Source organism: Pseudorca crassidens, chromosome 15 (assembly GCF_039906515.1).
Source record: "Pseudorca crassidens isolate mPseCra1 chromosome 15, mPseCra1.hap1, whole genome shotgun sequence".
Taxonomy (NCBI): Eukaryota; Metazoa; Chordata; class Mammalia; order Artiodactyla; family Delphinidae; genus Pseudorca; species Pseudorca crassidens.
The window spans coordinates 19,015,974-19,043,803 of record NC_090310.1 but is presented as its reverse complement, the minus strand read 5'-3'; the positions used below and the strand labels follow the sequence as shown (position 1 = coordinate 19,043,803).

Below are 27,830 nucleotides of genomic sequence, written 5' to 3'. Positions count from 1 at the left end.
AAAAGTATGGCAAAGAAAAAAAAATCACCCATATGCCCATCACTCAGAGATAACCTCTGGCAGCTTTTCCCTTCCATTCTTTTTCTAGCTGTTGTTTTGTTTTTAGCAGAGTTGAATTTATCTATTTATGTAACCTTGATTCCTGATCTTTTTAACTTAATATTATAAGCATTTCCCCTTGCACTTTAATGGCTTTATAAATATTCTGTCATGAGGCTACGTCTGAATTTACTTAACTTTCTCACACTTTAAAAAATATAGGTGGTTTGTAATAGCACAGAGTTAATTCTAGTTTCTGTAAAGTAGCGATGTATTGAGCATTTTTATGTAAGGGGCTTCTTTTCCCCACTTTGCGCCTGGCTGCTTTGTTGTATCAGTACAGTAAGTCCCTTACATACAGACCTTCAAGGTGCGAACTTTCAAAGATGCAAACTTGCGTTCCATCAACGTCATGCGTGAGTGAAATTGCAGCTTGCCCTCCGTCTCCTATTGCTGATGATCCTTCATTTCTACCATGTCCCACCTCCTCTCCCTCCTCCAGTCAGTAACTCTCTCTTCTTGCTTGTTCACTCGATGCCAGCCCCTGTATGCCAGCTGTTGTACTGTACTACTGTACTTTTCAAGGTACTGTACTGTAAGATTAAAAATGTTTTCTTTATTTTTTGTGTTTGTTTTTCAAGTACTATTTGTGTGAAAAGTATTATAGACCTGTAGTACAGTACTATATAGCCGATTGTGTTAGTTGGGTACCTAGGCTAACTTTGTTGCACTTAACAAACAAATTGGACTTAATGAATGCGCTCTCGGAATGGAACTCATTTGTATGTAGGGGACTTACTGTACTTATACGTCTGTGGGGAAGAAAGAACTGTGTTTGCTTGAAGTTCAGCATTTAAAAGGCCAAGTCCTAAAGAATAGGCTCTAGTACAAAACCTAGACAGATTCATACTAAAACAACCCTGCAGCCACGACTGTAGAAGATCAGGATGATTCTCCAATAGGATAATTGCCTGCCAGAACAAAACTCAGCACTCTTCAGAGGAAGACACTAGAATTCAGAGTCTCGTCAACTTACTATCTGCCATGTCAGTATACGATAAAAAAATTACTAGACATGTGAAGAAATAAATTGCCTACACTAGTCTTTTATTACTGAATTTGACTCAAAGAGAAAAGGGTGGGGCTTCTCTGGTGGCGCAGTGGTTGAGAGTCCGCCTGCTGATGCAGGGGACACGGGTTCGTGCCCCAGTCTGGGAAGATGCCGCGGAGCGGCTGCGCCCGTGAGCCATGGCCGCTGAGCCTGCGCGTCCAGAGCCTGGGCTCCGCAACGGGAGAGGCCGCAACAGTGAGAGGCCCACGTACCGCAAAAAAAAAAAAAAAAAAGGGTGAACAAAATTGCTAAGGCTAGTCACTAGCCCTTTGGCTTCTTTCTCACCAAAAACAGGCCAATATTAATTTTTAAATGTTTAAGGTAAAAAGCAGAACACTCAGGAATGAACTCCTTAAACAAGTTGTCTGAATGAGAAGTATTATTCAGAAAAAAAAAAAGTTCACCGTTTAAAGGATAGACTTTCAGGTTTACTGCGGAGAGCCCGTAAACTCTTATAACATTTCTCAATCCCTTCAAAACCACCCATAAACACAGTCTCATCCAACCTCCTGTTGCCTTGTGACGTCTCATCTTACACAACCAGGAGGCCGGGGCTGCGGTGATCACATGTGTGACTGGTGCCCCAGAGCCAGTCATTGTGGGCCTGGGATCTGGGGGTCACATTCTCCCACCACTGGCTGTTTGCCCCAATCCGTGAGAGCCTCTTCACAGCTTCTGTGTGTTTCCTCCCAGGCTTGAAGGAAATAACTTACTGATCTGTTCAAGACTCGTGCTGAGCCGGAGCTGAAGCCACTGACCTTTCCGGAGTTGAGTCTCCGAGTTTCCTGAGTGGTGGTTAGGCCTCGGCTACCAGTCTCCCCGCTCGCCGAGAGACCTCACTGACCGAGGTGCTTGTACCAGTTCCTGTTCCTGTCGGCTTTTACCGTTTAAATAAATCTCAGTTGCCATTGCCGGTGTGTTGGTCCTCTGCTGTTTATCCTTTGCTCCCCTGGGTGGGCTGCGGTTCACCTCTGTGTCAGCTGGAACCAGAGGTCCTAACCCGACCTTGACCTTGGCTCGCTCCCTGTGAGTCAGACTTAGCTCGTCTGTTGCATCCGTTGTGGGATTTACTCCTGTGTGCTCCCGTTTGCAGCACCCGACATTGCACTTGGCACCTTGACCAGATGTTGGAGCTCGTCTCTGCTCCCGTTTCTGCCCTTTCCTGCTTAAATCCGCCTTCACCTTGGTCATTGTGGCAGGATGAATGATGAGCCCCTGATCCCTCCAGCTGTGAACATGTTACCTTATGTGGCAAAAGGGGCTTTGAAGATGTGATTAAGGATCTTGAGATGGGAGATTACCCAAGAGCCTCCAAGTGGGCCAGATGTCCTCACAAGAGTCCTTCCTTATAAGGGAAGGCAGGGGTGTCAGAGTCGGAGGAGAAGGAGGCATGTGATGCCAGAAGCAGAGACTGGAGTGATGCGCTTTGAATGTGGGGGAAGGGGTGGAAGTGGAGGAATACAGGCGGCCACCAGATGCTGAAAAGGGAAAGAGAACATCTCAGAGCATCCAAACGGAGCCAGCCTTGCTGGCACTTCGACTTTAGCCCAGTGAAGCTGGTTTCAGATTTCAGACCTCCAGAACAGTAAGAGAATAAATTTGTGTTGTTGTAAGCCGCTAAGTTTGTGGTCACTTGTTACAGCAGCAGTAGGAAACTAATACAGTTATGATGCAGATTAAAAGGGGCCCTGGAGACCTGGCCTCCAATTCAAAGACATAAGGCCTGTCCACACCTAATGAAATTTTTGGTTATGTGACTGGGGCTGTGAACCTGAGCCTGTGTGTGCAGAGCGGCAGTGAGGCAGCCCGCCGGCCCTCTCCTGTCCGAGAGATCACGGCCCCTTACTAGAGACTTGCAGAGTCTCTAGATCAGCTTTCCCTACAGTGTGACCTGTCCCCCGTTACACAGCAGCACGCCTGTTGACAGGGGTCCGGGTGGTGACACAGCGTGAAATGACATTGATTTACCTGGTGAGAAAGTTACTGCCTTTTCAGTAAGGTCTTAAGGACCTTTCAGATCTTAAGAAGTCCAAGTTGAAGATCTCAGGCTGGTGCTGGTGTGTCTTTAACACTAATGCCATATTTACTAATCCATTGTTTTTGAAACTGTGTACTAGGCCATTAATGGATGGTGACTCCATGTAGGGAATCAAGTCCCTTATTTTAAAAAGATACGGACTAGAATGGAGAATGTCATAGCACATCGTCCGTAGTAAGGGTGAGTACTTTTTTTGTAACTTGTTTCATTTTTATGTGTGTATACACTACCATGTTAGCACTGTTTCTAATGTTTTGTTTGGGGTTTTGTTTTTTAATTGAAGTGTAGTTGATTTACAGTGTGTTAATTTCTGCTGTACAGCAAAGTGATTCAGTTATACATATGTATACATTCGTTTTTATATTCTTTTCCAGTATGGTTTGTTACAGGATACTGAATGTAGTTTCCTGTGCTATCCAGTAGGGTCTTCTTGTTTGTGCATTCTGTATATAATAGTTTGCATCTGCCAATCCCTACATCCCAATACTTCCCTCCCCCAACCCCCCTTCCCCCTTAGCATTGGTTTTGGTTTTGATCACAGGTGGAGGTCAGAGTGTTACAGCATTTCTCCAACTGAGGGAGCAACAGCATTTGGCTAGAATTTTTAAAACTTTGCTTGGCTTCAATTATATTTCTGTTTTTCCTTGCATTTAGTTTTATGGAGTACCTTCTGTTCAAGGCTAGTGATACGCCATTACTATTGACGGTTGTGTTATAAAATATCCCTTAAAGTACCTGTCAATTTCATTTTAAAAGCGAGCCCATTTCAAGACCGTTACTAACAAAATAATGGTAGAGCTACTGTACGGACATGCAGAAGTCAGGGAGGTGATGTATTTGGAAATACTGAAGTTGAGAAGCACCACATGACGGAATGGTTATCTTATAACATTATAGAAACCTTACAGTTTCTCACGGGAGTGTAGGGGGTATCAGGGGCAGAGGATCTCACCAAGGGTTAGCTTTCATGCCCTCCCTCTCCCGTACCTCCCACGACTGAGACATGCATTCCAAAGTGTGGTTTTGGCTTTTCGAATTGGGACTTGGAACTCATTTCCCCCTGGAGTGACTGCCTCTCGCTGCCTCTCCTGTTCTCCCACACACTCATCTAAAACCTCTGGTAATCCTTTCTACACACACTGCTGAACTGAACCTGCCCTTGGGAAGGACATCAGTGACGTTGAAACCATCACACCCAGTGACCCTTCCTCTGTCCTTGGCTGTCTCAACTTCTCAGTAGCATGTGACATGGGCAACCATCTCTCTCCTTGGAACGTCTCACTGCCAGTAAATGATGGAACTGGATTTGAAACCAGGCAGGTTGGCTCTAGGACTTGTGCTTTTGACTACTACATTATATATATCCCTTCTCCCCTTGCCCCAGACAGCATATAAAAATTCCCCACCATCACCATTCCTTGAGGGTGTGGTTGCCCTGATGTCTCATTTCATTATTTCTGATAAATTTTCACAATTTATTACATTGGCTTATTTCTTATTTGGGGACTGTCCCAGGTGCCATTGATGAAAAGTGATCCTTTTCTCCAAAAATCTTAGTGAGGCTTTTGAATATTTAGTAGAGGAAATGGCATTGTTAAAAAAAACAACAACTATGTTTTCCTCTAAGAGTTTTATAGTGTCTGGCCTTACATTTAGGTCTTTAATCCATTTTGAGTTTATTTCTGTGTATGGTGTTAGGGAGTGTCCTAATCTCATACTTTTACATGTACCTGTCCAGTTTTCCCAGCACCACTTATTGAAGACACTGTCTTTTCTCCACTATATATTTTTGCCTCCTTTATCAAAGATAAGGTGACCATATGTGCGTGGGTTTCTCTCTGGGCTTTCTATCCTGTTTCATTGATCTATATTTCTGTTTTTGTGCCAGTACCATACTGTCTTGATTACTGTAGCTTTGTAGTATAGAAAAATGGAATACTACACAGCAACCAGAAGAAATTAAGTTTGGACATACAACAAGATAGATGAATCAAAAATAAGTACACTGAGTGAAAGAAGCCAGATAAAAAAGAACACATGCTGTTTAATTCTATTTCTATTTTTTAAATTTTTAATTTTTTGCACAATTTTTAAAGGTCACACTCCATTTACAGTTATTGCAAAATATTTCCTATATTCCCCGTGTTGTACTATACATCCTTGTAGCCTATCTCACATCTGATAGTTTGTACCTCCCATTCCCCAACTCTGTATTGCTCCTCTCCCCCCTCCCCACTGGTAACCACTAGTTTGTTCTCTCTATATTTGATTCTATTTCTAGAAAATTCCAACTAATTTATAGTGGCAGAAAACAGATTAGTGATTGCCTGAGAACAGGAATAGGGTCATGAGGAAAATTGGGGGATGATGCACATGGTCAGTGTCTTGATTATGGAGCTGGTTTCATGGGCATATACGCATATCAAAGCATCAATGGTATACTTGACCGGTAATTTATTGTCTATAAGTTGTACCTCAATAGAGCTGTTTCAGAAATAATTTAAAAAAACCCAAATGAGTCTCTCAAAAGATATTTCTGTTTTCTTTTTTTAGCTACTCTACCTCTTATAGAGATATTTTTTCTGTAAAAGCATGAGATCTGGAGTTAGCAAACCAGTTCTGACCCTAATTACCTCTGACCTTTAGTGAGTCACTAGATCTTTGAACTTCAGTTTCCTCATCTGAGAAATGGGAACAACACCCACCTCACAGGACTGTCATGAGGAGCCAGCAGGGTGATGTTTGTTAAATGCTCAGTACAAGCCCTGGGATAGGGCTTGCTGACTGTTAACTTGTATTGTTGTTGACGACAATTCAACTATTGGAGTGAAAAACAGCAGAGTGAAAGCTTTCTGATTTTTAAAAGGCAATTTATAAATTAGCACATTTTTATATTTTATGGGGATAGAATGTTACAGGCGACAACATAGAGATTGAATTCAGTGTTCTCTTCTTAGGTACCATTGGTTCACCTACAGATTTCCTCTTGGTTATATCCAGAAGGTAACTTCCTAAAATAGGTTGGGTTTATTTTTAACTTTTTATTGAAGTACAGTGTACACACAGAAAAGTACACACATCGTTATCGGCTTGGTGAATTTTCACACAGTGAACTCACCCTGTGGCCAGCATCCAGATCAAGAAATAGAAAGTGATAGATTCCCGAAGCCTCCATGTGCCCTGTCCGAGTCACGACCTCCCAAAGCACAGTCGGCTTTGCTTATCCTCGAACTTTCTGTTCCACTGTATGCGCTCCTTTGCGTCTGGCTTCTTTCACTTTGTTTGTGAGATTCATCCAGTTGCTAGCCAGTGCACGTGATTTACATTTTCATGATACTTTCTCTCTTACACCCTTTAAAAACATTATCATATCTTTGTTGAGACTTGAAGGATGAGAAAGTTTTTGTCAGAATTAGGGAGCAGTTTGGGTAAAAGAAACAGACTGTCCAAAGGCTTGATGCTGAGTAGAACAATGGGATGTTCAGGATACTGAAAATAGACATTCATTCTGGGGTAGATGTTTTCATAATTATGACCATTCAGATAATTCTCAGCTTTTTCTACCAATAAACGATAATGAAATCAATGTTCCTGTACATATACTCTTACCAATTGGAGTTTTTATTTCTATAGGATCGATTTTTGAAACATAAGGCTCGCTGGGTCTAGGAGTAGGTGAATTTACATATTTAATAAATATTGCAAGATTGTGTTGCAAAATATTGTAGTAATGCACACTCCCCCCAAAAATGCATGGGTTTGCCTATTTTCTCCCTCTTTGTCGGTACTGGATGTTAATCACGTTTTAAAATTTTCTGTTCTGTTGCTTTCCTTTGAATTTTTTCTGGCTATTATCTTTTCACGTTTGCTGACCTTTTGGATTTCCTCTTCTGTAGAGCAATTTAATTGTAATAAGTATTACTATCCAAATAGTAGAGAAAATGGTAGAACCAGAAAAAAAAAGTCAACAACATGAGAACATTCTGATTATCATATGAAACATGCTCATAGTGACAAGCTCTTCAGTAAATAGTGGACATTAATACTACCATTTTAACTGTTGTTCCAAACATGCAGATGACGAGCAAATGAACCCTTACTGATGAGACTTAGTGGACTGCTCCTTCAGTCCAATGACTTTTTGGCTGTAATAAGTTCTGACGTAGCCAGCATGTCTGATGTCTGGTTACAGTGACTCCAAAGACATCAGCATTTGAACTGGACACTGCAGGGCAGAAAATAGGGTGCTGGTGGCTTCTACAAGGAAGGAAGGAAGGTGCTCAGGTTCAAACTAAACCTGCGATCTGAGCAGTGAGAAAGGTGAAAACTAGACTCATTTCCAACAACAAACTTGCCCGGAGCTCCAAGTGAGTGATCATACGTTGAAAACAATGGCAGAGCTATTTAGATAGAAATAAAGCCACAGTTTCAGAAGACAGTGAGGGGTTTGAGACAGGCTGGGACCTGGGATCCTTTGCTGCAGTGCTTGAACCTGGACAAATGTCTCCTGGAGCAACAAAATACAAAGAAACTATACGGGACTAAAAATAACTGTGAGTATGTGCAGTTGGGGCAAATTATGAACAGCAAGATACAAAAAGACCAAAATCCAACTGCCACTTCTGAGGTGCTGGGGGCAAAAGCAGGGTCCTGAGCGTGCTACTGCACACAGCACCACCAAGGGGGCGGGCAGACCACCTAAGCTACCCCTCTGGCCCGACCCACCAGTGCGCCCTCACATTCACCCTATTTATGGAACCACCTCCCGCACCGCCCTCCCCCCTCCCGCCTCAGGGAGCAAGCAAGGGAACCTGTTACTTGTTTTCACTCCCTCCTGCTGCAGCAGGAGTCCCAGTAAAGCCTTGCCTGAATTCCTTGTCTGGCCTCTTATCAATGTCTATTGATTAAAGAGTCCAAGAACCCAGGTCAGTAACAGTTCTGCTTTACATTTCTGTGACTGTCCACAGCACACAAATCTCAGCATCAGCCTGAATTATCAAGCATCTGCATTACTACAAATAGTGACTTGTTTTAAGAAGAAATTAGTAGACCGAAAGCCCAGTGTCTTTGGTATATTGGGAGGGAGCTTATCAGCCGTAAATGTTCTCTGCTGCAAAGGATAGAAAATTCAACCCCCAGTGCCTGAAAGAGAAGGACATGTATTATTTGTTTCAGAGGCTCCCAGACTTTCTTGGTTCATGGTGTTCCTTGGACAAAAGGAATACCTAATAGTTGTATTTATTAGTTAGGTCCAAAAAAACACTTAGTATTTATGGCCTAACTACTTAGTGGCCATTTAAGAAAATCGCGTACATTGAAAGGAAAAATATCTTATTTCTGTTTTATTTCATTCTTAAATAACTATAATTAAGTAACTCAATTTAATTGCATTCTTAATAACTTTCATTTTTAAAAACTACAGTTGCTTACCATGGGATATGTATGCCTTTGGGGCACTGCACATGTTCTCAGGCCTTGGAGTCAGATTGGACACTGCCACTCTCACTTCCTTTTCCACACTGATTTTCATGCAGCACATGTTTTTCTTAATTATTATTATTAATATGGCAACACCCATAAAACCAGGTTTGCAAAGATATGATGTAATTGAAAGGACTGTAGGGCCATCTAATAGAAAACTGTGAACTACCTTGAGCTAGTAAATCACACCCTGTCTGACAGATATTGAGCATCAATTTATTTCCCTTGAAAATTTAAAATATCCCACAGCCACTTTATGAATTCACTCTCTCTGGGGTGCTCTCTGGGAAGTGCATGTTTATTTAACAAGAAGTCTGGAGTAGCTGGTCTTGGGGTTGTCTGGGGCCTTGGTGTCATCAAGGATCCACACTTCTGGCAAGTTGCACCTCATGATCTCAAGGTGGCTGCCATGGCACCAACATCACATTTTTCCCACAACAGTGCATCAAAGAACAACCTTGATGAAGCAAAGATAGACGTGTTGAGTCCCCAAAGTAGGACAGGGCAACAGCAATGGGAATGGTCCAGCTAAACATGACAAATGTCTAGTCAGCAAATGTCACAGCCATGGCATTACTGCCAAGGACGTCTGAAATGCTCAGAACTGTGTAATAGGCCTCATTGGTCAGGATGTAGATGAGTGTCATAATTGGCATAGAAATCCCAATGGCCAGGGGCAAATTTCTTTCTGGGTTTTTGATTTCTTCTCTTACAAAATTAAGGGTGTCCCAACTTGAGTACGAGAAAGGGCAGAGTACTCTGCAAGTGCTCAGAATGTCCCTGGCACAATTTAACAAGGCCCATGACAGTGATGGCAATGAGTGCCAGGACCATGACATAAGTGGACATGTCCTGCACATGTGTGCAGCCATCAATATGAGAAAGGAGGATAGAGTGGTTTGCCAGGATAAGATGCAACCTGCTTTTATACTCCATTTGGACCTGGTGGTGGATGGCAGACAGGTGCCGACAGATGCAGAGATGTCTTAAAATGTTTCTGTGCAAACAAAGATAAAAGTTAGAGGCTTTGGTCATGTCAACCAGACCTGGGATTGGAAGGCTGAAAAGTTTTCCAGTCAAACAATTTCTTAGGAAGACATCATTTCCCTAGTGTACTGGTTATCCTGGTGGTTTGGGAGATCAGTGCATTGCATGTGGAGACATCAGGCCACACAAAAATCTCACGTTGTGGAAATACATTGTTTTGCTTGAATGACATTCAGATTTTCTCAGGAGGACCACTGGTTTTGGAGCTACTGAGTCCAATCCTGGCTCTCGTGGGGGAGGGGCATGCAGCAAGGACTGACAGCTAGTTGGCCCAGGAGTCAGGGAGGACAAATATCTGGATCTGAGACTTGAGTGAGCAGTAGAAGTTGGCCAAGAGGGCAAAGGAGAACTTCAAGCAGAGGGGATGGCATGGGCAGGGACGGGGTGAGGGTGCAGGGCTTACCTGTCAAATCCTTTATGGTGGTTCATGTGGCAGGAGTTGAGTCCAGGGTAGACCTGTGTGGCTGCTATGGGAGTTGAGTTTGGCATTGACTGCCACAGAAGGTGCTAGAAAGTTTGAAGTCAGGGAAGGATGGGATTAGATTGACAGGCTGGGGAACAACAGCAACCACCATGTGGTGTGGTAGAAATTTTCTGGGCGTTCACAAAATGCCTTTCTTTTTCCTTCTGGTCACACCGCTAGACTGTGTTTCCCAGACTCTTCTGTGGCCAGGTGAAGCCATGTGATTGAGTTCTAATCAGTCAAATATGGAAGGAAGTGGTATTTGCCATTTCTAGGCCTACCCCACAAACCACCCCCTGCACAGTCCTCCACATTCTCCTCCCCCATTGGCTGGCTGGTGCAGATGATCTGAGGACCTAGATGGTGGATCTCCAAGGTGGAAGTAGCCTGGCTCCCTGAGTCACCATGTGATGAAGGGCCTGCTCTGGACTATTCTGTGAACAAGGAATCAATTTTTACTATGTTAAGCCATTGAAATGTTGGGGTTATTTGTTACGCACCTACTCTGACTAATGAGAACCATAATAAGAGCTACTAGTTGTTGGGCACCTGCTCTGAATTGGGCACTGTACTAAGGGCATTGTCTCACTTAATCTATACACCAGTTCTATGGGGATGGGTACCATCATTAGCCCACTTTTACATACAAGGAAACTGAGGCTGAGAGAGAAGCTAGGGGGCACAGGTGGAGAAGCTTGATCCCCAAACCTGGACCCAAGTGCCAAACTGTGCCCTGCTGGTTGCCAGTTTTAAAGGAATGGATTGAAATTGGGTGAGGCATCAGACATAGAGAACAGACTTGTGGTTGCCAAGGGGGTGGGTGGGAAAGGGATGGACTGGGAATTTGGGTTAATGGATGCAAAATATTTTATATAGAATGGATAAACAACTAGGTCCTACTGTTTAGCACAGGGAACTATATTCAATATCCTGTGATAAACCATAATGGAAAAGAATATGAAAAAGAATGTATATATATATATATATGTATAACTGAATCACTTTGCTTTACAGCAGAAATTAACACAACATTGTAAATCAAATATACTTCAATTAAAGAAAAAAAAAAGAAATTGGTTGAAGCAAGAAGACCAGATGAGGAGTTGTTGTAGTAATACCAGCTGGGAGTTCCTACCTGTGAAGTGGGAAAATAATAGATTATTGTGAATATTAATTATTGAAGGAATGCATGTGTGGTGTCCAGTGTAGGGTCTGCAGTTGGCAGGTGTATAATGAATATTTAATTTTTTTTCAAGAGCCTAAGTAAGAACCGATGAAGGCTTGGGTGAAAACAGGAGAGAAATATTCCAGGAGCAGCACTTGGCAGGACTTGGTCAAAGAATGAGGGAGATGGGGGAGTTGAGGGTTGGACAACCATCTTATGTTGCAGGGAGGAAGGGAATAAGAAACATCTTGTACAATGTGCTGTGGGTGCAGAGGAGGGAGAGAACAGGTCTCAAGATAACCAGCAAGAGAGCAGCCCCAACACCTTCTGAGATATGCAAATGTTCAATAGAGACGCTGCGTTCCAGGGCCTCGAGCTGCAAAGAGCTCTCAGCAAACTGTCAAACCCTTGTCCAGAGGCGTCTACTTCTGTCCCGAAGCAGATGCTTTTCATCTACACGATCTTGAGCAGGTTCTTCAACTTCTTTGTGCCTCATTTTTATCATCTGAAGATGGGGGTAAGAAGTCATAGGACTTATAGGGCTGTTGTGAACATGTGCAGAGCGCTTAGCACAGCGTTAGATGGGTAATGAGTTATCAATAAATGGTGGAAATTTTCATTAAAATTCTCTTATCCCTGACATTACTTCTCTATCTCTACATGCAATGCTCAGATAATAGTTATATGAACATCGAAACAGCATCTTTGTCTGTCTTGATCACTGCTACATTTCCTGCCAGCTCTTAGGACAGTGGCTGGTTCACAGTAGGTGTGTAAATATTTGTTGAATGTATGAGCATCTTTGAATGTATGAGTAAGGAAACCCATCTCTCTTTCCTTCCCTTCCTCCCTTCTTTCCTTCTTTCTTTCCATCCATCCACCCATCTGCCGATCCTTCCATCCATCTCTTCTTCCATCATCCATCCATCCATCCATCCATCCATCCATCCATCCATCCATCCATCCATCATCTTAGAAAGGCTTAACCCACAAGTTTTTTTCTTTCAGTTGTGAGTGTAGTGGCTTTACCCACAGGTTTTTTTTTTCTTTCAATTCAAAATATGTGTAACACAAAATTTACCATTTTAACCATTTAAGTGTATAGTTCAGTGATATTAAGTACATTCATGTTGTTGTGCAACACCTCCAGAACTTTTTCGTCTTCCCCGACTGAAACTGGGTACCCATCACACAATAACTCCTCATTCTCCCCCCCTCCCAGATCAAGGCAGCCACCATGCTACTTTCTGTCTCTATGCATGTGACTACTCTAGGTACCTCACATAAGTGGAATCACACAGTATTTGTCCTTTTGTGACTTAGCCCACAATCACAAAAGCTGTGTGATCCTGGGAAACTTAACCTTCCCGAATTTCCACTTCCTCATCTGTAAAGTGGCTGTAATAATAGTACCTACCTCATGGGGTTGTTGTGAAGTTTAAATGAGATAATACATATAAGGTACTTAGACCAGCACTTAGAAAGTGCTCAGTAAGTATTAGTTCACATAAATACATATTCTAAATCAGCAGGCACTGGTATTGTGCTTATCATGTGTCTGACTCTGTCATAAACACTTTATGATCTTAACTTATTTAAGCCACACAACCCGATGTCATTGGTACCACCACTATCATCCATGCTGCACGGGAGAAGAAATAAGGTGTAGAGAGGGTAAGCAACTGCTCAAGGTTACTCAGCTGGTTCACGGAGGAGCTGGGATTGAAATCCAGGCAGCCTGTTTCCAAAGTCCACAGGCTTTACCATTGCCTCTGCAATCTGCAGAGATGGTCATCCGTCTACACCCTCAGTCCTGGATCAGCCTATCAGCGTGAGTCTGTGGAGGTGCCGGGGCCTCAGACACAAGGAGTTGTCCTTAGAAGTCCATGGAAAAATCACTGAAGATGAGTTTACCGTTACTTCCCATGTGTGGTCCTGATCTGGCGGGGCCCTCCTCGTGTTCACTCACACACGTGGGTCTCCTCTGGGCCCCGGTGGTGACCAAGGGGGCTGGGGATCAGGGCCCTCCATCTCCTGCTGGGGCAGACCTGGAGCCCTCCCCAGGTGACGCAGCAAAGCTGACGCCTTTTGCCTTTGCTGGCAGAGAGCTCAGCAATCCTTGGTCACCCCCTGCCCTGCCTGGTTAAGGTTAAAAGCAGTGTTTCCTCTCCTGGGCCTCAGGGCCGCCTCCTGCTGGGCTTTATTGCTTTCTTGACACCCTCGGGAGCCTCTGTAGCCCTTTAAAAGGGGCAGAGCCTGTAGTGGGCTGGCAGCCCCGGTCCTGGAGATAAGAGTGTCCTGTCCTGGAGAGCAGGTGCGGGTTTTCCAGCCAGCGCAGGCCAGAGTCCCGTCCTGAGTCACCTCCGCCCTGATGTCTGCAGAGGTGAGTACACTGCTGGCCTCTTCCTCTGCAGCCTGGCCATCCAAGCGGGTGCTGAGAATTAATTCAAGATGGGGGCACTGGGGGGCTTCTTTCTGGGCTCTCCTCCCATCCGTGTCCCCCTCCGTTTCCCCCCCTTCAGGCAGCTGCATCCATGTGTGACCTGGAGTTCGGTGGCGTCAAGGTGAAGGAGCCCAGCGAGGGGGGCAGGTGGCGTGGGTGCTGGTACGAGCGGTTTGTGCAGCCCTGCCTGGTTGAACTGCTGGGCTCTGCCCTGTTCATCTTCATCGGCTGCCTGTCGGTCATTGAGAACGGGACCGACACTGGGCTGCTGCAGCCGGCACTGGCCCATGGGCTGGCCCTGGGCTTGGTCATCGCCACGCTGGGGAGTATCAGGTGGGAACAGCTCTGAGCACTCTGCCTGGTGCCAACCTGGGGAGCCAGGCAGGGAGCAGAGCTGTGGGCAGGACCCCTGGACACATGCCCAGGATCCCAAAAGCAGTATGGGTAAAATGTGGGTTGGGTGAGGGGTCAGGCTGCTTGGGTTTGAATCCTGGCTCTTCAGCCTGTGAGCTCTGTGGCTTTGACTAAGTCACTCCCCAAACCCAAACTTCCCACCTATGAAATGCGAACAGTGGGAGTATTTTCTAAATCTTATTTCTCAAGCCAACACATGAAGGAGAAAGGCCAGGTAACTCGTCCAGAGTCCCGTGGTAGAGCCAGGAGGCAAACCCAAGCTGTCTGTCCTAAACCCAGCATCTCCTAGGGGAGGCACGAGAACGAAACGATATGAAGAGCTTAGTCTATAGTAAGCGCTCAGTCGCTGTTGGTTGCTGTGTTATTGTTACCTTTAGGACGGGGCGTTTTGCTCCAGCCTAGGGTAAGGCAGAGTTATGCAGAAGAACCTGCCGGGGGGGTGGGGCAGGGAGGCCTGAAGAGTTCCCCTTGCATAGCCCTCCCCTGGACAGGAGCTCCACCGGGAGGTCGTGGGCTCCCAGGAGAACCAACCACAATGACAAATGTCTTGGATGGAGTGTCTGTCAGGGGCCTCTAGAACCTGGTTGGTCTGTATTTAATCTCACACAGAAAACTGATCTGAGTAAGGAAATTGAAATACTGTTTCCTAGAAAAGCAGAATGGAAAGAGAACTTTAATATTTCTCTCTAAATATCTAAGGGAAGCTGCAGGTGGGATGAAAAACACAGAGTCTTCTGTTCGACGACGGGTCTGGGATTGAAGGCAACCCTTGTCACTGCTTAGCTGGGTGACCAGGGCAATTAGCTGAACCTCTCTATGTTCAGTGGAATAAAAGGGGATGGTAATAATAAATGATATTTATTGAGTACTAACTATATGCTAGTACTCTATATGAACATGTATTAATTATCTTTGCAACAGCCTTTATGAAGTAGGGATCACTGAGGCACAGAGAGGTTATATAAGTTGCCCACGGTCATACAGCTCTTCGGTGGCAGAGCTAGGGTTTGAACCCAGGCCAGCTGGCAGGAGAGAACATCGCTTTGTGCTGCAGGAGACTGCCTACCTGAAATGCCAGCCTTTTATTCAGCCATCTGTTTTTTGTCAACAAATATCTATTCGGTACCTACCGTGTGCCCGGCACTGACTCTGAGGTTATTGGAGCGCCCGACACAGCACCTAGCACCAGAGTAGGTGTTCAATAAGTATTTGTTGAGCAAACCATGGATGAGTAAACTAAGAAGGTGTCTTGATTGTTTTACTGTTAATGAGTGTGAAGTGTCCCAGCCTTCTCCTGGTAGAACCACACTCTGAGTGACAGTGTCTCTCCCCGTTTGGGCTGCGGGACCTGGTGGTGAGGCTGATGGCCGAGAGGGTTCTAAGTCTCCCTCCTGCAGGAGGCCGCCCCACCTCCACCTTCACCTCTCTGCTTTGGCAGAGCCCAGGCTAAGTTTGGTCATGGACCTGAATTGAGGCCAAGTAAGCCTGGCTGCCCCTCTTCCTGCCGGTCAAGTCTGAGATCAGCTGGTGCTTCCTGATCCTGCAGGAAGCTCACCCAAGGGCCTGTGCACAGAGCTGCACCTGACAAGTTGGGGCAGCTGGTCCTGAAATGTCAGCATGTTGGACAAAGTCCCTGTGTCCAGAGCCAGGGTCCTCTGTCCAGTCTCAGCTCAATGCCCTGTGCCCATTGGGTGGGCAGGCCCATTGGTGGGCTCTAAACATCTGGGTTGACATGGGGGGGCCTTGGGGTCACTGTCCCTCTTATTGGGTGTGTCCATCCCAGGCACCAGGGGGATTGGTGAGCCAACCTCTCAGGATAGTTCCTTCATCTGAGTGGGACTGGATAGGATGCCAATGGGGGTAGCAGGCACTGGGGGCGCCTGTAGGCTCTGGGGCTTGGACTGGTTGAGCATCTTGGTGAAAAGGAAGGCTCTTGGCCCATACCTTCTGGAAGGACCAGCCAACTTGAACCAGCCCTTTGACCTAGGTTCGACTTGGTCTAATCCCCTTCACATCCCAAACTCCAGATCCCAATCCCAACTTAATCATGAACCTCTAGCCTCGATCCTGATTCCCAGTGCCATTTCCAGGAACCTCTAATCTCAATTTTACAGGCAACACTAGTCACACTTTCAGACCAAAAATAGAAATTTTACTGGTTGAGTTCCACCAATAAAAAATTTTATTGGTTGAGTTCAACCAGTCAGGAGCTGCTGTTCAGGGCCTGGTTTCTTCTAAGGGGAGGCTCGGATACCTGTCTTGGGCTGTGAGTTTGAAGCCTGGGGTCTCATTCTGACCTGTGGCCACGGGTCTGAAGGGCTGGATGCAGCTCTTAGGGGTCTGGAAAGAGCTGAGGGACAGTTTCCCACCGTATTCTTGTCTGGGCCACCATGGGGTCTGGGTGTAGGACAGGAATGGTGCTGCCCTCCCCTCCCAGGCTCTCCCCCACCACTTGGCACCTCGGGGAAAGTGGGCGTAATTTGGTGCCTGTTTTCTACCTGGGCTGCCCTTGACGGACTCCAGCCCCGCAAGGCCATCTGGGGAGGTGGTGGGGCTGCTGGGGCCAAGTGCCTGGGCCTTGGCCTCACGACTCCTTCTGCTTTTGTGGGTGACAGTGGTGGACACTTCAACCCTGCGGTGTCCCTGGCAGCCATGCTGGTCGGAGGCCTCCACCTGATGATGCTGCTTCCCTACTGGATCTCCCAGCTGTGTGGGGGGCTGATTGGGGCTGCCTTGGCCAAGGTGGGTGATCCCCCACGGGGCTGCGCTGGGGGCTTTTGCTCTGATGGGGCTGCTGGGGTGGGTGAGGGGCAGGGAATGGGGACTGTCCAATTCTTTTTAAAAAAATTGATTGATTGATTGATTGATTGGCTGCGTTGGGTCTTCATTGTTGCGCATGGGCTTTCTCTAGTTGCGGGGTGAGCAGGGGCTACTCTTCCTTGTGGTGCGCGGGCTTCTCATTGCAGTGGCTTCTCTTGTTGTGGAGCACGGGCTCTAGGCGCGTGGGCTCAGTAGTTGTGGCACGTGGGCTCTAGAGCTCAGGCTCAGTAGTTGTGGCGCATGGGCTTAGTTGCTCCGCGGCATGTGGGATCTTCCCGGAGCAGGGCTCGAACCCGTGTCCCCTGCATTGGCAGGCGGATTCTTAACCACTGCCCCACCAGGGAAGTCCTGTCCAATTCTTTTCCTGTTGCCTCCCATGGGATTGGGTGGACCTTTCTACCTTGGAGGGGACACTCAAAGGGCCTTTGGTTTCCTCCAAACCCACCCTGTTCTGTCTGTGTCTGGACACAGCCCTCCCTAGACAGACCAGGAAGCAGAATTCAGGACTCAAGGTTTCTGCTCCTGAGTCCATTTCTGGATTTAGACAATTCTATTTTTTTTCATTCATTCATTCATTCACTTCATTCATGCTACAAACATCTCACTAAGCACTGTCTGAGGGTACAGGATATACAGGGTTATTCTCCTTGAGAAACTCCTGAACTAACTTCTCTGTGTGTTCTCCAGTTTGCCTGCCTGTAAACTGAGTTACTCTACCTTAAATGGGAGTTAATGCTCAAATTACTGGAATCCTCCCATTCCGGTAGGAAGGCTAGCTCTTCCTCTCAAGCCACAGAATTTCTATAGCTCTACACGTAACTCCATGGAAGGACTTCCCTCCTCCCTCTTTGCCTGCCTGACTTCCTTGTTTCCTTCTTTCCTTTCTGCTGTTCTGAAGTCTCAACCAGGGACCCTTCAACTTGGAAGCCTTGCTTGGCTTGTGTTGGGGGTGGGATTGGAGGGAGTGGAGAGGTGGGAAGGGGTGAAGGGGGCACCCTGTTAGCTTGCCTGGGGTTTGGTCTGTGTCTCTAAGCGCTGCCCATTGCAGACTTTGGTCTCGAATTCCATCTTGCTGTCGTCCCTGCCCTGGTCTCCCTGTGCCCCCATTTGAGACCCTGCTCCCCTGTCTGTTTAGAATGGGGACCTTGCTGCTCTGATTCCCAATGGAAAGCAGTGCTGGGACTCTCCCTCAGGCCTGGTCACTTGTAAACTTGTCCAACATGATGGAGACCAGTGTGGGGCAGAAGTGGTCATTCACTGGGTGCCGTCCCGCCTCCGCGAGCACTTGGTAGACTCCTCTCATTTAATCTCCAACTTGACTGGAAGCCTGCATCAGTCCTTAAAGATCACTCCCCACCTGGGCCCAGGGCTATTACCATGACCACGCCTACTTTACAGAGGCGGAAGCAGAGGCACAGAGAAGGCAATAATTTGCCCAAGTTCAAATGAACTGGGGAGCAGCTGAGCCTGGATTTGAGTCCCGGGTCCAGAAGCTTGTCTGCGCTGCAGTCTTCCCTTCCCAGGTGTCGTGATGACCCCAAGGCCGATTTCCTGGGAAGCCAATGGTGCTTAAGCTTCAGGGCTCTTCTCACCCCTTTTAAGGGGCCTTTTAGGGGGCTGGTAATGTGTTTACCTGGGTATATGTGTTTGCAAAGTTTGTAAAAATAAGGTATTTTAGTATTCTTTCTCAAAGAGGGTCATATAAGTTACATACCCTTCAGGCCTACAATACCTGGAGCCACCGCTGGGTTATCCCCATTTACAGAAGAGCAAAATGAGGCTTAGGGAAGTCCAATAGCTCAGGCAAAGCCGCACAGTAGGAACTGGTGGAGCTGGGATGTGGGTCCAGATATGTCTGACTGCACATTGGACAGGACCCTTCCCTGGCTCAAAAGGATGGGGCCCCTCCCGTCAGCTCCCAGCTGTCTCTCCACCCGCAACATGAGGCTGAGCACTGCTCTCTGCAGGCGGTGAGTTCTGAGGAGAGGTTCTGGAACGCGTCTGGGGCAGCCTTCGTGACGGTCCAGGAGCCCAGGCAGGTGACGGGGGCAGTGGTGGCAGAGATCATCCTGACGACACTGCTGGCACTGGCTGTATGCATGGGCACCATAAACGAGAAGACGCAGGGTCCTCTGGCCCCATTCTCCATCGGCTTCTCTGTCACCGTGGACATCCTAGCAGGGTGAGTGCCCCTTGGCTGTGGGACCACAGTGCTCAGCCCTGGGCCGAGGCTCACCCCTGGAGGAGGGCAGGTCTGCTGAGCTTACCTGAGGGTTTCCAATAGAAGCCACACAGGTAATGTACACGGGGGAAGTGGGCTGGCAGGAGGCAGACAACAGGGAATGGTGGGACTGTGGCATCTAAGGAGGCCACCACCACACACCTCTGATAAGTTATCGCTGTGTGGGAATATGGGCTTGGGGTGACCCTTCTAATTTCATTCTAGGGAAGTCAGAAGACTGGATTTTTATGTGAATTTTCTGCTTTTTGTAGTATCAATAAACCATGTCTGTGGACTGTGTTTATCCTGCCAGCAGGCAGCCAGGTTTTAGCCTCAGACTTACAAAGAGCTTCCACACCCGTTGTCTCATTTATCTAGAGCCTCTCAGTAGACTTGGGAAGGGATTAAGGAGACAAAGGATTATTTCTTCCCTTTTATATATGAGGAAACTGGGGCTCAGAGAGGACACAAGTGACTTATTTAAGGTCATTGGGAAGTGGCAAATTAAATGAGAGATCTGGGACAAGGGCCCCTGCTAAATATAGGGGATGAGGGAGCTCCTTCCTACAGGCCAACTCCTTCCTTTCTTCTTGGACACAGGACCAAGTGTAGCCTTTCTCTGCTCTGCCTCCAGCCCTAAGTCATCCTTTGGGAGGTGGAGTCTGGGGAAATGCATGTGCAGAGCTGTGGCAGTGCTTTGATGCCTTCTAGTGGCTTTTGGTTCACTTATAAGCCTACTGACTCATCCAGTTGGCTTTGGCTGCTGGCCACAGAGTGGGGTCTGTGAGGGGTGAGGCCTGAGTGAGGACCCCAGCTTGAGCGAATGGGGCAAGGGTACAGACACTGGGACTAGAGAGGTGCTCTTGGGGAACAGTCCCTCTTTGGGAGATGCTGGGTCCCTAGCTTGTGGTGCAACAAAGGCCTCAACCAGGTCAGCTAGATCAGAGTTAGCACTTGCACATGAATTATAGGAGAAACATGGGCTCTATGAGATATGTACTTTCATCTCAGCTGAAACACAGAGAGGTTAAACAAAGGTCATAGCTAGAAATAGCTGGGCTGGGTTTTGAATCCAGGTCTGCTTGACCCCAAAGTTCATGTAGCTGAAAACTGCTTCCTTTGCCTTACCACCTCTGGAGGAGGATCCATCTTCCTTCCTGCCGTCACTGAACAGGCACTACTTGCTGCCCATGCTTCTAGAAGGGTGTGTGGGGAGTGGCAGACTGTAGGGAGGACTCTGGGGAGGGGGTCAAGCCTTTCACTTTGGAACCTCCCAGATCGCCATGATATGGTAGCTTAGAGGGGGTTTCTGGGTAGCATGTGACTTAGGCCTACTTGGGGAAATGAACTTGGGTGAGTCGGGGCTCCTTGGCTGAGATTCTGCCGACCATTGTGGCTGGGTGTTTGTAGGGGAGCTGTGTCTGGAGCCTGCATGAATCCTGCCCGTGCCTTTGGACCGGCTGTGGTGGCCAACCATTGGGACTTCCACTGGATCTACTGGCTGGGCCCGCTCCTGGCCAGCCTGCTTGTAGGAGTGCTCATCAGGTAGGAATGTGACACAGGGTCATGGCCCATGTGGTGGGCATGGTGACAGTTCCTAGAACATCCAGGTCTAGAGGGCTAGGGTCTCGCTTGGGTTTGGAGAAGAGAAGAGGAAGCCTTCTTCAGAGGCAAAGATTATGGCTCTGGGACCTTTGGTGGCAAGTGACAGAAATCCATCTGAACAAAGCTTTCATCATAAAGGGGAACTCATTGGCTCACATAATTGAGAAGTTCACAAGTGGCCCTGGCTTTGGTGGGAGCTCAGACAGTGTCTTCAGGCCTTGGTCTTTTTAGGCTCTACTGTCCTCTGGGTAGATTTCATGCTTGGATAGGCTCTCCAGTAGAGGCAAAGATGCCCACCAGGCACTCCAGACTTACATCCTAGCAGGTTAATAGCTGGAAACAGAGGAAACAGAACAACAGCTCTTACAAAGGTCCTGGCTCTGCTGTTCTCTGAGTTGGACTGGTCCAGCTTGGGCCATGTCTACCTCTGAATCGATCTCTGTAGCCATGGGGCCAGGCACTCTTATTGGCTATGTGTGGAGCATGAATCTTATCCTGGAGTTGGGGTGAGGTCAGCCTCATCTGAACAACTGTATGGACTGAAAGTAGGGGAGAAATAGCTCCCCACGGGGATGTTGTACAACTCAAGGGACGCTGTCCACACAGAACACCATGTTAGTGGTGTCCCCAAGAGCATGCATGTCATGAGATGCCAATCACATAAGACACAATGTGAGCAGTGCTCCCTGGAGCTGGGCAATGGGTAAGAAGGTTGATAGTGTTATCAGAAGGATAATATCCGCTTGACTGCTTCTCCTCCAGCTCTCTTCTTGTGAACCTCAAGAATCCAGAGTGTCCTTCCTTTCTACTCCAGGTTGTGCAGGGATACAAGTAGGTACAGTGCCCGCTGTCTGGACGAGGACAGGCACTGGGCTGAGCTGATCTAGACTGCTTGCATCGCTGCCTGTCTGCAGCCCTGGCTTAGCCTATGGGTTAGTGAAAAGCATCACAAGTAATTCTCTGATGCTTTCAGAATGGTAGAGATGGGGATCTTCAGGAAAAGGGTTAGAGACCCAACAGGAGAGAGTTTCTCCCTCTCCCCAGGGAGATCTGGCTCTTGAGGCTGGAGAGGCTCAGGAAGGCATCTCTCTGGAGAATTCTGGGCCTGGAGGCATTCGATGGAGGGTTGGGTCTCTCCCGGAGATGCAGAGACCTCACTGGGCCACCTTTTTTGTAGGTTCTTCATTGGAGATGGGAAAACCCGCCTAATACTTAAGGGGCGGTGAAGCTGAGATGGTGGAATTCCTGCCGCCCTAGGGGCCCTCAGTGGACCTGTCCTGGACTGCAGACCACACAGGTCTGCATTTCCTGCCGGGGCAGAGCTCTGAGAAGTGACTGATACGCTTCCCCTGACTTGGGTCTGGCTTTTCAGATGTGCTGGTTCTTTCGAATTCCTTTGTGCTCATCAGAGACCTCAGCCTGGGGAATGTGTTGCCAGCAATGCCCAGAGACAGATAGAAACAAGCACAACAGAAGAGCTTTTCTTGACAGGGAAGGTCCCAGGAGCAGAAGAATGGGTGGAAGAGGTGGCCGTTTATGTGTCTCCGTTCACTTCCCTCATCCCCTTTCTCCTTCTCTTATTCCCCGATTCCTCTGTTATAGAAGGGCCTTCTTTGGTCTGTTCCCTTGCGGCCTGTGCTGTCAAGCTAGCTTTGCAATAAATAGTCCAATGTTTCCTTCCGTGTGCCCACTGGCTGGCCTTTCCTTTCAGAAATGGACACCACTGGAGGGGAAGCAAAAGTCTGGGTTGAGCTTTAGCTGTCCAGAGTCTAATTAGCTCGAGCCCGGCTTAGAGTCCAGGGCCAAGGCAGGTACTCAGAGTGCAGACCAACCCAAAGCCCATCTGCCTCTCAGCCAGGGCCAAGGGAGCTCTGTCCGGAGCTCAGAGTCCGTTCTGGAGTCCAGTTTGGACTCTGGTCAGAATCAGTTCCAGATCACAGACCTCAAGACCCTGCTGAAGAGCCCAATGCAGACTCCAGGGCATGGTTTAGTGCCCAAAGCTATCCAGGACATGGACTGACCCACTCATGGCACTCCAGCTGGGGTTGTGCGTGGGTATGGGGGTGGACCAGAGCTGCAAGGATTTCCCAAGGAAATATATAATGTGGCATAATACAGGTCTGGAGAGACAGAGGCATTTAGATGGAAGATACGAGTATAGTGAATAACTAAGGATAAAAAAAGAATAAAAAGACACGTTCTGAAGTTCACACCTTAAAAGTAGAGTGTGTATCTTCTCTACAAGAATCTATGGGTAATTTATGGAAGGTGATCATTCTAACACCGCAAAGGGGTGCTAGGGAAAAATAATTCTCAACAACGAACAAAAACATCACCCACTTCTACCAGACAAGCAGAATACTCACCTGAGTAAAAAGGAAGAAGATGCTCACTGGAGAATATTACCAATACAATGAGAGATTGCCTGTTGAGAAAATGGACACTACCCAAATATCCAAGACATTTTGGAGAAAAAGAGAATAATAAATTTCAATAACAACAAACGTAAAGAGAAGAGCTACTCAGACAACCTGTGTTCAATGATGTGAAGGTAATTGTAAAAATAGCTACTGACACTAATTGAGCACTTTCTACATGCCAGGATCTGCTTTGTGTTCGAAACGTGGTAATTTATTTCATTTTCACAACTGTACAGGTATGTATTATTGTTATTATTTTTTTTTCATGTTAAATATGAGGAAAGTGAGGCACAGAGAAGTCAAATTACTTACTCAAGGTCACTCAGGAAGTGGCAGAGCTGAGATTCAAATCCCAGTGGTCTGGCTCCAGAGTCTGGGCTCTTATAATGTTCATGTAATCTTAAGACATATAGCTGCACTTAAAGACAAATAGCGGGGGCTTCCCTGGTGGTGCAGTGGTTGAGAGTCCGCCTGTCGATGCAGGGGACAAAGGTTCGTGCCCCGGTCCGGGAAGATCCGTGGCTGGGCCCGTGAGCCATGGCCGCTGAGCCTGCGCGTCCGGAGCCTGTGCTCTGCAACGGGAGAGGCCACAACAGTGAGAGGCCCGCGTAATGCAAAAAAAAAAAAAAAAAAAAAAAAAACAAATAGCGAACATTAACTCATGGGGTTAAGAACAAACAGAATTGTTAACAGGGGAACTGTGCAATAATAGGAAGAGCCGTTAGGGTTAGTCAGGAAAGGATGAGTCTTTGCTGGAAGAACATCTAGTAAGAACTTGTAATTTATCCAGTAGATCAAATGAATAGGCTGATAGGAAAGGATGGTAAATGATGTGCTCAAAGAACCCAAGTGAAGAGAGGGAAAGCAAAGAACTCAATGAAGGCAAATTCAAGACCCAGCGTACGCGCTGATGGACCTACTTCAGCTAAGAAGTAGGACTCTGGAGTCAGCTGAACCTGGGTTCAGATCCCAGCTTCACCACACTTACTAGCTGTGTGACCCTGCCTGGGCAATTTATTTAAGCTCTCTGAGCTTCAGTTTCCTCAGCAACAGGCATATTGTGTGGGTCCAATGAGTTAATGCAATGGGAAGGACTTAACACGGCACCTAGCATACAGTAAATGTTCAGTAAAAGTTTGAAATCAGAAACAACACATTAGAAAACTCACAAAGAGTGAAAAACATTAAAAGTTACTACATCCTTTGGTGAAATAAATAATGAAATCAACCTTTGGTAAATCTAGTAAATAACAAAATAGTTATATATATATATATAGATATATATATATACACACACACCCATACACACCCATGCATACACGTGTACAGCTAACATTTATTGTTTATTATGTGCTCGGCACTGTGCAGAATGCTTTCCATGCATATTTCATTTAGTCCTCACACAACAATCCCATGAGGTAGTGTAGTGGGTTGAATAGTGTCCCCACTTAAATTCATGTCCACTTGGAACCTCAGAATGTGACCTTGTTTGGAAACAAGGGCTTTGCAGACCCAAGTAAGGTAAGGGTCAAGATGAACCATACTGGATTAGAGTGGGCCCTAAATCCAATGAAAGTGTCCTTATGAGAGACAGAAAAGGACACAGAGAAAGTGGCCATATGGAAGGACCAAGGCAGAGTTATGGTATCACATGATAGCACCAGGAGTCACCAAGAGCTAGAAGAAGCAAGCAGGGGTTCTCCCGCAGCCTTTGGAGGGAGTGTGGACTGCTGACGCCCTGATTTCAGACTTTTGGCACCCAGAATGGTGAGAGAATAAATACCTGTTTTTTTTAAGTCACCGAGGTTGTGGTCATTTCTAGGGACAGCCTCAGGAAATGAATACAGGTAGCCACTCTTACTCTTCCTATTTTCCAGAGGAGCAAATGGAGATCCCAAGAGATGACATTACCCAGAATCACATAGTTAGTACATTGGTGGAGCCAAAATATAAGGTACGTTTGACTGCAGGGTTCATGATCTTTGTCATCACAGGTTACTATTGCTGAATAAGGGACAGTATGTCGCCTGACTACTTGCCCCTTAGTCCCCCATGAAGAGGGGGACAGAAGCACGTGTATGATAACTCTTCTCACTCCTAACTTGCAATTGGATTTCAAGTCCCGCTCTTCATATCCATTTCTAGACCACAAGCTCTCAAGGAAGATCAGTGTTAATTCCTCTTTGTGATTCCACATTATTGGGCTCACTGCTGTACAGAAGGGACTGAGTACTTGTTGACTGAAAGAATGGCATAGGCGGATCCTGATGACTCTCAGATTCATTCTGACCCTACAGAGTAGAATCCAAAATCGACCCAGATCACCTAAGTTTACCTCCACCCCACCTCCTGTCTTCTCAGGAACAACGAGGTCACAGAATTTTAGGATGTTAGAGCTGGAAACTCTATGGCAGTAGTAAAAAGCAGTTGCTACGAGTTTGGATTCTGAGAAAGATCCAAGTTTAAATCTCAGAACATTGGCTTTTTTGCTGTATAAGTTTGAAGAAGTTATTTAACTTCTCTCAGCCTCAGTTTCCTTAAAATGGGAAACCTGCCTCAGAGTGTTTGTGAGGATAAGTGTTTGTAAAGCATTAGCACAGTGCCTCATACCTAGTGAGTGGACACTGTGATAGCTCTTATATTTATTATTGTCTAATCAAAAAAATTTTTTTTCCCCACACTGTGTGGCACACAAGATCTTGGTTCAAACCCGTGCCCCCTGCAGTGGAGTGTTAACCACTGGACTGCCAGGGAAGTCCCTCTAATCAAAGGTTTTGAAATGTGCAAGTATCAGAATCATGGCAAGGGAGCGGAGCTCTGGCAAGAAGATTCTAAACGGACTTTGCACGCATGTATTTTCTCAATCAACTATCTTCACATAAGGATCTTTGGGCCTCTTGAGGGGAAAATGTTGGGAAGCACTCATGCTGTCCAATCCCAAAACCCAGAGAGGCGAGCTAAATAATTTGACTATAATCACACAGTGATCTAATGGCAGAGCTCAGTTAGAATCCAGGATTTTGGACACACTCTCTAGTGTTTTTTTCTACTGCAGCAGGCATGTGCTGCTTTATACCCTTGGAGCACAAGTACTGATTCATTTCCTTTTGTGAGAATCGGCTTGAGTCCTCATATTCTGTGTTGTTGAGAAGCCTAGTATTATGTTCTCGCATCTTCCCTCACCAGACTGTCCAAGAACTCTGAGAGTTTAAGCAATCCAAAGGGGAAGTATGCCAATCTTCTACCTTCATGTCCTAACTTTTAATTTTATTTTTTAAATATTTATTTGGCTGTGCCAGGTCTTGCAGCATGGAGATCTAGTTCCCTGACCAGGGCTCGAACCCAGGCCCCCTGCACTGGGAGCATGGAATCTTAACCACTGGACCACCAGGGAAATCGCTTTATTTTACTTTTAATATTAAAATTTTTTTTATTGAGGTATAGTTGATTTACAATGCTGTGTTAGTTTCAGGTGTACAGCAAAGTGATTCAGTTTTATATATATATACTTTTTCAGATTCTTTTCCATTTTAGGTTATTATTTATTTTTGCTGTGTTGGGTCTTTGTTTCTGTGCGAGGGCTTTCTCTAGTTGTGGCAAGCGGGGGCCACTCTTCATCGCGGTGCGCGGGCCTCTCACTATCGCAGCCTCTCTCGTTATGGAGCACAGGCTCCAGACGCGCAGGCTCAGTAGTTGTGGCTCACGGGCCTAGTTGCTCCGTGGCACGTGGGATCCTCCCAGACCAGGGCTTGAACCCGTGTCCCCTGCATTAGCAGGCAGATTCTCAACCACTGTGCCACCAGGGAAGCCCCATTTTAGGTTATTAAAAGATTGAATACAGTTCTCTGAGCTATACAGTAGGTCCTTGTTGTTTATCTATTTTATCTATAATAGTGTACGTCTGTTAATCCCAACCTCCTAATTTATCCCTCCCCACACCCTTTCCACTTTGGTAACCATAAATTTGTTTTCTGTGTCTGTGAGTCTATTTCTTGTTTTGTAAATAAGTTCATTCGTATCATTTTTTAAGATTCCACATATAAGTGATATATTTTTCTTTGTCTAACTTACTTCACTCAGTATGATAATCTCTAGGTCCATCCATGTGCTGCAAACGGCATTATTTTATTCATTTTTATGGCTGAGTAATACTCCATTGTGTAATATACCACATCTCCCTTATCCATTCATCTGCCCATGGTCTTCCTGCTCTAACTTTTTACTTCATGCCCGCTGCAGCTGCCATTTTATAGCTTAGTCAGTCACACTTGTCTCGGCCAGGGTGGTTTCTAGAAAGAGGGGTTGTTTACTGACAATTCCACAACTTCCACACCAAGCACACCTGTGTGCTCCACGGGCTCCATGCTCATCTATCCAAGCAACTCTTAAGGCCGGGCCTTTCGGGTCTTGCCCCCATCCCCTCTATCCCCACACTGCCACTTTCCTCCAGAGTCCTACCACCTCAAAGTGGGTTCAGGCATTCGCCTCTCTTGGGACCCAAAACCATTGCTTCCCGTCTGAGTCCCTGGACCCACCATGGTGTTTGGAGGTTGTGACTAGCTT

General features: G+C 46.5%; 2 protein-coding genes across 3 annotated transcripts in view; both read left to right on the top strand.

Annotated features, from left to right (window-relative positions):
- The window catches only part of LCMT1 (leucine carboxyl methyltransferase 1), a 53,446-nt gene extending 51,385 nt beyond the window's left edge, over positions 1 to 2,061 (top strand). For both annotated transcript variants that reach the window (XM_067706338.1, XM_067706339.1), the window contains one exon: positions 1,844 to 2,061. In XM_067706338.1, coding sequence (XP_067562439.1) covers positions 1,844 to 1,866 — 23 coding nt within the window. In that variant the 3' untranslated portion in view covers positions 1,867 to 2,061. The remainder of the gene's footprint in view (positions 1 to 1,843) is intronic.
- Positions 2,062 to 13,541: 11,480 nt separating this feature from the next.
- AQP8 (aquaporin 8) lies at positions 13,542 to 22,511 on the top strand. Its single transcript, XM_067705109.1, has 6 exons — positions 13,542 to 13,727; positions 13,867 to 14,120; positions 16,817 to 16,943; positions 18,989 to 19,203; positions 20,653 to 20,787; positions 22,025 to 22,511. Exons 1-6 carry the CDS (start codon positions 13,716 to 13,718, stop codon positions 22,071 to 22,073), a joined length of 792 nt encoding a protein of 263 aa, XP_067561210.1. The 5' UTR covers positions 13,542 to 13,715; the 3' UTR covers positions 22,074 to 22,511.
- The last annotated feature ends 5,319 nt before the right edge of the window (positions 22,512 to 27,830 follow it).